Source organism: Benincasa hispida, chromosome 5 (assembly GCF_027475165.1).
Source record: "Benincasa hispida cultivar pf3 chromosome 5, pf3_genome.v1.1, whole genome shotgun sequence".
Lineage (NCBI taxonomy): Eukaryota > Viridiplantae > Streptophyta > Magnoliopsida > Cucurbitales > Cucurbitaceae > Benincasa > Benincasa hispida.
Window position 1 is genome coordinate 50,940,879 of NC_143482.1, and position 10,913 is coordinate 50,951,791.

At 35.8% G+C, this 10,913-nt stretch overlaps 1 protein-coding gene across 3 annotated transcripts; it reads left to right on the forward strand.

Moving 5' to 3' along the window:
* Positions 1–346: 346 nt before the first annotated feature.
* Positions 347–10,573, forward strand: LOC120078105 (RNA-binding (RRM/RBD/RNP motifs) family protein). 3 transcript variants are annotated; one of them, XM_090313965.1, is made up of 19 exons: positions 391–556; positions 796–856; positions 932–1,110; positions 1,237–1,809; positions 2,548–2,678; positions 2,846–2,995; positions 3,082–3,160; positions 3,393–3,526; positions 3,980–4,119; positions 5,569–5,619; positions 5,702–5,784; positions 5,889–5,943; positions 6,036–6,150; positions 7,190–7,694; positions 7,777–7,990; positions 8,139–8,209; positions 9,145–9,313; positions 9,398–9,527; positions 9,709–10,573. In XM_090313965.1, the coding sequence occupies exons 4-19, from the start codon at positions 1,763–1,765 to the stop codon at positions 10,356–10,358; spliced, it is 2,724 nt and encodes a 907-aa protein (XP_090170091.1). In that variant the 5' UTR covers positions 391–556; positions 796–856; positions 932–1,110; positions 1,237–1,762; the 3' UTR covers positions 10,359–10,573. The 3 variants fall into 3 exon arrangements, with proteins under 3 accessions (XP_038888249.2, XP_090170091.1, XP_090170092.1); XM_039032321.2 differs by lacking the exon at positions 932–1,110 and having other exon boundaries at positions 347–556; positions 1,773–1,809; XM_090313966.1 differs by lacking the exon at positions 932–1,110 and having other exon boundaries at positions 397–556.
* Positions 10,574–10,913: the final 340 nt, after the last annotated feature.

Below are 10,913 nucleotides of genomic sequence, written 5' to 3' on the forward strand. Positions count from 1 at the left end.
AGGAATTAATTACAGTATCATTAATACATATGTCGAAATAATTACAATATCATTAATATATATGTCGAATTAATTATACTGCAATTAAATGAGACGATAAGGACATTTTAGGATTTCCAAAAGTTTGACTCACGTGATCTTCAGGCGTTTTGCTATAATTTAAAACTACTCCGCCTTTGCTATTTTTCCAAATGATAATGCAATTATTGCTACTCACCTGATTATTCCAAAATGGTACCCAGCGCAATTATCTGTATAGGACCTAATTGGGCTATATTTTCCCTTAGCCCAAAAGATTACGAGGCTCTATTAATGCCCTAAGGCCCATTAAAGTCGGCCCAATCCAATTTTAGGCGTCCAAATTCCAAAATCCTCCGCTTCAGCTGGAACAAGTTCGAGAATTCGGCAGTTTTGCAGTCTGCAGAAAGCTTTCAGCAGCCATATGGGGAAGAACAAGAGGCTTAAGGACGGCGGCGAGAAGGGAGCCGCCGGCGGCGACCACTGCCCTTCCAAGGTCTTTGTGAAGAACTTACCCTACTCGTTCACCAACTCACAGGTTCGCACTTCCTCTACTGCCTGCTTTTTTTCTGAGGAAAAAAACTGAGCCGAATAGTATGAACACAGGAATTTCTTTTTGTACTTTTATTCTTAAACTGGACTTATTGAAGCACGCAATCGAATATTATTTTGATTATGCAAGCAGTTCAGACAATGTTTTGATTTGATTTCTTTCGGATTGTTTTACTGTTCAATGCAATGTTAGTGAGCTTTTCTTGTGTTTTCTATGTGAATTAGCTTGAAGAAACATTCAGTGATGTTGGACCGGTCCGGCGGTGCTTCATGGTTACCCAAAAGGGTAAGTACGTCTGTGCATGATTATCTCGGATTGGCTTGCTTGTTTATTTTTTTTATGTATTTATTTTGCATTTAGTGTACTTTCTTGAGATGACCGAAGATTTGATGATTTGAACACTATGGAAGAGCATTTAGTCGAATACATGAGGTGTTGTTATGAGAGAACTGAATCGTGGATAGAGTTATTGTTATTATTATATTTTCATTGAAACATCCAGCTTCCTGTGGATGTTGGAGAATGATGGCTTCTTTTCAGTTAAGTGTCTCGCTCCCAATCTTGTTGTGAAGGAAGCTTCCTTGCTGTGTTCTTTGTAAAATAAGTGAGGAGTCTTGATGCATCTCTTCTTTTTTTTGCCCCTTTCCTACGGATTGTTGGGGTAGGTTGTTTAGCTTGTTCAACTTGCAATGGTGTTGGCCTAGCAAAGCCTCTGATGGTCTTCTCCAGCTTATTGGGGGCCCCAAGTTTCATGCTCAGTCGAAAATCCTTTGGTCCAATGGGGTCTTTGCCCTTCTCTGGAAGCTTTGGTTTGAATGATATTCGAGGATCCTTCGTGGCCATGAACTAAATAGGGACGTTTTTTGGGATCTTGTCACTCTTTTTGCTTCTACTTGGCCTTCTACCTCCTTTTTCTTTTTTTTCTTTTTTTTTGTGTGTGTGTGTGTGATTATAGCCTAACTCGTATTTACACCAGTTGGGCTTCTTTTTTGTAACATGTTGGTTCTCCCCTCTTTTGTATTCTTCTTTTGGTAATGAGAGTTATGTCTCTTATCAAAAAAAAAAAAAAAAAAAAAAAAAAAAATCATTTGCCGTGAACTTCATTCTGGATTTTTGTGTTTTACTTTTGTAAATCTTCAGATGATATTTTGAGATATTTTCACTTAGAATTGTTTTGAACTTATCTTATTTATGTCATCAGGTTCAACCGAGCATCGTGGTTTTGGATTCGTGCAGTTGTAAGTCAGATTACTATCTACTCTATTCTTTTTGTTATTGCCCTTGCAATTTTTCTCTACTTCCTCGTCCAAACGTCTTGGTTCTATTCAATCCAATGATATCTGTCTGACTATAGTTAGTTATCCATGTAGGTGCTTGAGTTTGATAAGTGATATCCAATGGATGAGCTACTATCGTTAGCTGTAACAATGTTATCTTTTACTTAGAAGCTAGAGCTTCTGTCAGAATGGAAAAGGCTTCTGTTTCCTCTATCTAGATATGCTGGATGCTTATATATTTCTGCTTTCTCTGGATACTAAATCAGATTTAATTTTTTCTTGTTTTTCTTGTTCCATTTTCTATTCAATTGATGGTGCTTTCAGTTTTGATTGTTTTAATTGCTTGCTTGTCTATTAGTGCGAAGTCTGTTCAAAGCATCTGTACTTTTATTGAAGCTACTTCTTTTTCTTGTTTTATCGTGGAGTAAACTATCTTCTCCATTTTTTAATTACAGCTTATCTACCCTCAATCAACACTGTAGGTGTTTTTGTAATTATTCACTGATAGGATATCCTTTGGTAACCTACTTCATTGTCTATGATCAATCTTGTGATAATCAACATTGCTTGATGTTTGCCACAATGCACACTAATTTCTTATTCATTTTAAAGTCTTCTTGTTAAACTGCTATTACCCACGGCTATTCTATGAAGGCTTTTATTTTTTAACATCGCTGGATTCTTTGAATATGATTGCAGTGCTGTAGCTGAAGATGCAAATCGAGCAATTGAGCTGAAGAATGAGCTGTTCGTTGAAGGACGCAAAATTACTGTTAAACATGCTATGCATCGAGCTCCCCTTGAGCAGCGGCGGTCCAAAGAAAATCAAGGTTGATATGGTGCATGGGATTTTGGAAGTGTTAATATCCACATGTTGCAGGACTGCTAGAACTTTATTAATGTCCTCCTTTCTTTCTTGCTTTTCCAAGTTTCGGTAGTGTGGGGGATCTTCAGGGTTGGATTGTAAAAATTTCTTCAATTATGTTTTTTAACACAGTCACTGCATCTATGTCAACAACTAATGAGGAAGGAGATACTCCTAAAAGGGAAGAACAAGATACTTCTAAAAGGGAAGAACAAACAACTAAAAAGGATAGAGATACTTCTAAAAGGGCAGAACAAACAACTTCAAATTCCGAGGGGAAAGGTTACTGATTTATCTTAAATTTTTACTACTTTTTTCCCAATATATCTGGCAATCTGGTTTTTCAATGTTTTCTAATGATGTAACAGAGAGACATTTGAATGCTCGGAAATTAGCTTCACTTTCTAGTTATCTAGAGGATAAAGAGGGTCATTCAGAAAAGCAAAGGTAATGAACTTCTTTTTCATGCTCTCTCTATTTTGTTCTTCTTTTTTCATGGATTTTGAATACAAGCTTTGAAATAATGGCTTGGATAATGAAGTAGTTGAGTTTTCTTGACCTCTTGTTTTGTTATTTGAAGAATAGGCATTCCGTTACCTTTCCTTCCACTTTTCTTTTCTTCTCCGTAAACGTTTGTGCATGCTACCCTCCCTTGATTTCCCTTATTTTGGTTGTTAAGGATTGCAAGGACTGTTGTGTTTGGTGGTCTTCTTAATGCTGACATGGCTGAAGATGTTCACCGCCAAGCAAGAGATGTTGGTGGCGTATGCTCTATTGTTTATCCTCTTCCCAAAAAAGAAGTTGAACAACATGGTATATGAAAATCGTGTCTTTTGTTTTTATGCACATGGGTAGTAGTTATTATTTATTATTAGTTTTGTGAATATAGTTCATGACGTCAGTTGCATGTTAAGGTGTCACTACGATTAAGGTTGAATGAATTATACCCTGAGCAGTGTTTGCCCAAATTTTCAGTTGCCTCTTGTACTTGATAGGTTGACTCTGCAGTAAGTTTAGTTAATTTGTTTTTAGTCTAAAGTTATTCCAGAATGCAATTTTCTCGATGATCAAATTGATTATATCATTTTTCTCGAGACTCTCATTACAGAAGACAAATTTTCTTCTCTTATTATACCAATGTATCTTGTGTGTCTATCTAATTTGGGAAGTTCATTATGGTGGTGGCTTTATTATCTTGATAGTCAATGGAGTTGTAAGTAAAAGTGATTCCTCTTAAGGTCTTAATTAGTTTCAAATGAACTTCAGGTCTTTTACGAGATGGATGCAAAATGGATGTTTCAGCTGTACTTTTTGCTAGTGTGAAGTCTGCACGTGCTGCTGTTACCATATTACACCAGAAAGAGAGGAAAGGAGGTGTTGTTTGGGCCCGTCAACTGGGTGGGGAGGTGAATCATACATTAAACTTTACTAAATATGAACATATTTTTGTATCTTTATTAAGTATTTACATCTTTTTAAATGGACTACACTAGCTCTGTATGCCCTTGAAATAATACAAGACCATGATCAACCCATTTGGTTGTGCTCTCTTTTGTCTTCATTTTATTTTATTTTTATTTTTTTTGGAAACCACTCTTTATTTGCGTCTTGTTTTCCTCATATCAATATTTTGTTGAATATTTGTAGATCTTGTGATCAAAGGTAATGTCCTCAAGAGCCCTTTCTTCTCCTCGAAATATTATGGGACTGTTACAAATGACTCAAATAATATCTCTATCGATCCATAACACCTTAGCCTTGTCCATAAATTTTGTGTCCGTTAGCTTTTGGAAAATATATCATCGTTTGTTTAGTGAGACCCTGGAAACTGAAGATAATGGAGTACTCCAAAATTTTTAAGAAAAGAGAGTATGGGATGAATCAATTTCAAGAATTTGTTTTCATCATTAACTAATAACTTCTATATAGGGAGCACCACCTTGGTAAGAGAGAAGGATGTCTCGTTTGAATTTATTGTACATCGTTCCCATCAAAATAAAACGTACATGAACATTTTGATTTTTTGGAATTTTATCCAAATCAGCTTTTAAGTATTGGAAGAAGTGACCTCCTGAATGGCTATAATATTGTGGACAGATCTGCAGTTGAAAAGTCTGGAAGATCCTAGTCTTTTGCTGTCCCTTATGGAACTCAGTCCAGAGGTCTATTATAAGCTCTCTAACCATCCATCACTTTCTATATCATTTTTAAATCTGAAACCAGTAGACCGATAATTCTTCCTAGTACTTAAGCAGTTAAAAATATGATTATCCTTTCCAGTTAATGGTTAGATCCTTGGAATAGGGCAGCCAATAAAGAGGGCCTATTCTCCACTAAATGTCCTAAGGAAATCTGATTGAGGTAGCATCTCTCACAATAGAAGTCAGTTTCTTACGTTAGATTCTTGCACAAGTGTCCTTCAGTGCTCTTTTAATAGATTTAAATTTTTAGAGATCTTAGATATGAGTGTCTTAGAAAAAAAATTGAGTATTTTTTTTTTAACATTCATATATTTGAGTTATTGCAAGATCTCATTCTTTGACGTAAGAAATTCTATTCTGAATGATTTTTAGAAAGGGTTTCTTATGTATCTAAAATCCTTAAACATCAACTCCTAATCTTTTGAATCTTAGGTTTAAATTGCTTGCTAAGTTTAATGCGTTTGTTTGCCATAGCTAAGGACTTTTACAAATTACAATTATCCCCTATGGTCCAGTCTATTTTGTCAGACCCTTTATATTATGAAAATATCAAATGTTGCATTCCAATTACTGATAATCTGATCACATAGTTTCTTGTTTATTTTTAGTTACCTTGGATAAATCTAAAATTTTCTGCATTTGTTTTCTTTGCAGGGGTCCAAAACTCAGAAATGGAAAGTTATCGTTAGAAATCTTCCATTTAAGGTTTCATGTTACACAATAAGTTATTGTCATATTTTCTTACAAGGACAGGTCGACTGAGCAAGCTTATTACACATTGATGCAGGCCAAGGAGCAAGAAATAAAGGATACCTTTTCATCCGCAGGATTTGTGTGGGATGTCATGATGCCACATAGTTCAGACACAGGGTAGTTCCCTTACTTGAATATGCAGTATGCACCCCCCCCCCCCCCCCCCCCCCCCCCCCCCCCCCCCTGCCTGCCTTGTAACAGCCACCTGTTTTATTTTGTAGATTATCGAAGGGGTTTGCCTTTGTCAAATTTACATGCAAGCAGGATGCTGAGAGTGTATGTTTTTTTTTATTGTTTTGAGTTGCCCCATTTAAAGAGTTTTGAAAATTGGTACCTTCAAGTTATTTGTACATGCTTCCCTTTTTTAGGCTATTAAAACGTTCAATGGTAAAAAATTTGGTCAAAGGACGATAGCTGTGGACTGGGCTGTTCCAAAGAAGATATATAGTTCTGGTGCTAATGCTGCAGTTGATTCAGATGACGGTTAGTCATTGTATATTTAACCTAATACTGTTTCTTATACACCCTTTACAAATTTGTTAAACCTCTTTGGTTGTACTGTCTTTATCTTTGGTGTCTATACCTTCTTAGATATTTGTCATTTGCTGCTCTCTGGTTTTAAATTTACTATTAGGTTACGGATATCTCCTTAATATATGAATGGCAAATAGAGAATAAAGATTGGGTTACGAAATGCATTGTGGTTGTCTATAAGTTAGTTTTTTTGTTGGTTTTTTTCTAAAGCTTTATACACAGAGGTCCAAAAAGAAGTGTGCATCTAGCAAGGGACCACACGGTCCACACCCCTCCCAAGGCCTTCCAGTCCATTTAAAAATTATATTAGTTCTTAATTGTTAGGTCAGGTCATTAATTAATGTAAGAATGAAAGGATGGGGATGTATAATCCTCTGCCAGTTGGATTTGTGTGACAATATTTCATGTTATTTGAATTATAGGTTAGAAGTAATGTGGCTTTTTGGGCATTGTCTAGCCACTGGGAAACTCCTGATGGAAGGGCAAAGCTAGTTTTCCTTGGGTGAGCATTTCACAAATGGTATTTCTGTAGAAGAATTTAATAATGGCATACCATAACCTTAGCGGACTGATCCTAGTTTTGTTATGACTACCTATTTGGCATTTTGGCTTTCTGAAAATTTCCCATTAGCCACTCTCGCTTTGTGCCTTTCTCTTGTTTTCCATTATCTGCTTCTCTTTCCATTGTCGTCTCTATTTGTAGGAGGAACATATAATTTGGAGAAAATATTTTTGCCGTGGGTAGGTGTCTTAGATGCTTTTGAAGTATTCTCAACACTGTTCTCAAATTATTTGAATTCTTATGGTCCTGTAAAAGATTTGTTCTTGTAGTGCTGGCTGTGGGGTGTGACACATGAACTTTTCTACATAGAGAAAAAGATTCTGTGGTTATGTGCTGAATTCGTTCAGTTGGAAGATAGTTTTTTTTATTACTCATGCTATAGAATAATGTCTCCACCCTTCATAAAAAACACAACCTTGTTTTCAGGGGAACAGACTGAAAGAGACAGAGAAGGTAGCATTAGCAGTGATGATTTTGAAGCTGAAGATATTGCTGTTCATGACAAATCTCCGCACTCGAACAAAGATGAAAGATTTTCAGAGGATTCGGAGGAAGAAGATATTTCCTCAGAGGTTGATTTCGAAGGAGAAGCAGAAATTGCAAGAAAAGTTCTTGAAAATCTAATTTCATCTTCGGCTAAAGAGGCTCTTCCTTCTCGTGTTGATGGTAAGCCACCGTCGAAAGTGAACAAGGAGCCAGATTTTGTTTCATCCAAGAAGTCATCTGATATGTCTGATAAAGTTTCAAATGAATCTGAAAAGTTAAGTGAAAGCAAAACATCTATGCTTAAGCAAACAGATGAAGATGATCTGAAGAGAACGGTTTATATAGGCAACCTTCCTTTTGATATTGATAATGAAGAAGTGAAACAGCGGTTTTCTGGATTTGGTGAAGTGCTATCCTTTGTGCCAGTCCTTCATCAAGTTACAAAGTATGATTTATGTTTCCGTCTATTTGTTTATTGACATGATTCACTGTAGTCTGCTTTTTGTTGATTCTTTCCTTGGGGCCAGGCGACCTAAAGGCACTGGTTTTCTCAAGTTTAAAACGGTTGATGCTGCTACTGCTGCTGTTTCTTCTGCAAATGTTGCATCTGGTGTGGGAATATTTCTGAAAGGCAGGCAACTGAAAGTATTTAATGCCCTGGATAGAAAATCAGCTCATGACAAGGAATTGGAAAAGTCAAAAAATGACAATCATGACCACCGGAATCTTTACCTTGCACAGGTCTTTCACTGCTTAAATGTTGTCCTCTACTTTCCCTAAAACCAAGGATTTCTAGTTTTTGTTTTTGTTTTTTGTTTATTATTATTTTATTTTTATTATGGTTGGATCTTCTTTCTATTCAATACCATGGACCCAAAACATCTTGCAGGAAGGTATAATTCTCGAGGGAACTCCAGCTGCTGAGGGAGTTTCTGCTAGCGACATGGAGAAACGTCAAAGGTACATATCTTCGGGTATATTGATTACTATTGTTCTTTCTGTATTAGTTTCTGTGTTGACAAACAGTTGGTCTCTATTTTCTTTTTCAATGAGTAGCCAAACTTTCATTGAGAGAAAAAAAATAATAATAAATAAATAAAGAACACAAGGTACAAATATAGAGCTACAAAGAAAGGAGGTAAACAGCAAACTAATGAAAATGTCCCAAATCAAGTAAAACGTGGCTTTGGGTAATTAAAAGGACTTCACCATCGATGCCCCTAGAGAGTATCTAATAAGGACCCAAACATCATCCAAAGTCCTCCCAAGCCCTCTAGAATAGAACAGACCCCAAGTTGCTACAAAAATCTTTCCTTCTCACAGACAGGTGGGTAGAGAAGGAACTCCTCAAGCATCTCCTTGCAATACCCATGTCCTCAAGGAATAACTTCAAACATCATGAGAAAAATGATCGATCCCAAAGTATGTTAGACTAAGAAGCATAGACATGGATACGGATAGATTGGGGATATATATTAGGATATAGGTAAATTTAACATAAATATCCTTAAATATAATCCACCAAAAAGCATAAAATGTCAACAAAGGAAGTCCCTCAGCAATTATTTTTCAGGGTTTCTGGAAGTGCCTTTAACCACCCCTCCCCCGTGCAAGCCATTCAAAAGGGAGCGGTCCATATTATCACCTTATGTCATAAGGAATTAGACTCATGATGGAAATGCCATAAGGATTGTTAGCATTACCTGGACTTATAACATGGTTATTTAGATAAGTTTTGGAGTTTTTAATGTGAAATACATTATATTTAATTTTATTTCACAGATTATTTTTAGCAATATAATTTTTTGTTCCTTTTCCCTTACAAAGCCTAAAATCCAAACGTTTTTATTCCATGGCTAACCAAATTACACTTCTTCCACCCATCATATGTGCAGGCTGGAAAAGAAAAGAACGACCAAGCTTCAATCTCCAAATTTTCATGTTTCAAGAACTAGACTTGTTATACACAATTTACCAAAATCAATGAAAGAAAAAGAACTTCAAAAACTTTGCATTGAAGCTGTTACCTCGCGAGCTACAAAGCAAAAACCTGTGATTCGCCAGGTTTGGCCTTTCCAGAAATGAAGGAAATCTATTAATGTTACTAATATTACCCTTCCTAACCACGATTTAAATCTTATTTTGCAGATTAAGTTCTTAAAGGATGTGAAGAAAGGAAAGATACTGACAAAGAATCACTCCTGTGGAGTTGCTTTTGTTGAGTTTTCTGAGCATGAGCATGCCCTTGTAGCCCTGCGAGTTCTCAACAACAATCCAGGTAGTAAATTTTCTCATTTGATAAACCTTAATTCTCGACTCCTCTAAAATTAATGTGAATGAGGCAGCCCTTAAAAGAAAATAATGGTTCTTTGAACATTGGTACAACCTTGTAGTTTTAATTGTTGCAGAAACAGTTTGTCCCTTATCCTATTCTAAAATGAATCTCTGGTTTCTTGTAGAAACTTTTGGCCCTAAAAATCGCCCAATCGTAGAGTTTGCCATTGACAATATTCAAACGTTGAAGCTCCGAAAAGCAAAGTTACAAGCTTGGTCGCAGGACAATACCGCCAATGTTCCCAAAGCCCAGCAGTGGAATGTTAATACTGATACAAATGCTGGGGATATCCATTCAAACCAGAAAAATTCCAGAAAAAGGAAAGCTATAGGCGATAATCGTCCAGTGAAAGCGCAAAATCATAATAAAGATGATAATGACAATCATGTATCCAATGATGTGATGGTAGAAAGTAGAGCTAGAAAAAAGAGGAAAACACGTCCAGAAATTGGGAACACAAATGAGTCACTGAAACAAAAACCAGGACAAAAATTGATGCCTGAAAAATCGAGCAAGAGACCGGCATCCATGGATCCTGGAAAAATAAAAGCTTCTCAGGAATCTGATGTTCAACACATAAAGAAGGTAAAACATGAAGTAAAGCAGCAAAGAAAGAGGCCAAAGAAAAATAAGGAACCAATAGGACGGGATGTTGTCGACAAACTTGATGTGCTTATCGAACAATATCAGTCCAAGTTCTTGCAGCAGAGATCAGACCGAACAGATGGTGAAAAGAAAGGCTCTAAACAGGTTAGAAGATGGTTCCAATCATAAATTAAAATTTTGCAGCCTAGGATTGTTCCTTTGACCATTGGTATCACAGTTGTTTGTTTTCTTTTGTTCTGAAATCTGTACGCACAAGATGGATAAAGGTTAAACTGCATAGGAAGTGTAACATATAGTATTTGGGTTCCATATTTGTATTGAAATATTTAACTGTTTTTTCAAAGGTTGAAAATATATTTTAGGTCGGAAGTAACAATTTAGTCTTTGTAGTTTCAATTTTATAACAATTTAGTCTATAGATTTTAGTATATATAATAATTTAGGTCTCTACCTATAAACACTCATTTTACCTTTAAATTTTTTTTTTTTTACCAATGTTCTAAAAAATAGCCAAATTCTAAGAACTAAAAGAAGTTCTAAACAACTTGCCTAAGAATTCAATCCTTGTATTTGAGAGGTACAAATTATTGTAGGAAATTGATAGGAAATAGACTTCATTTTCAAAAACCAAAAACAAAAAAAAAAAATGAAGGTTCCATTTGTTGATGATTTGGTTTTTAAGTTTTTATTTTTGAAAATTAAGTTTATAGTTATACTTTCACT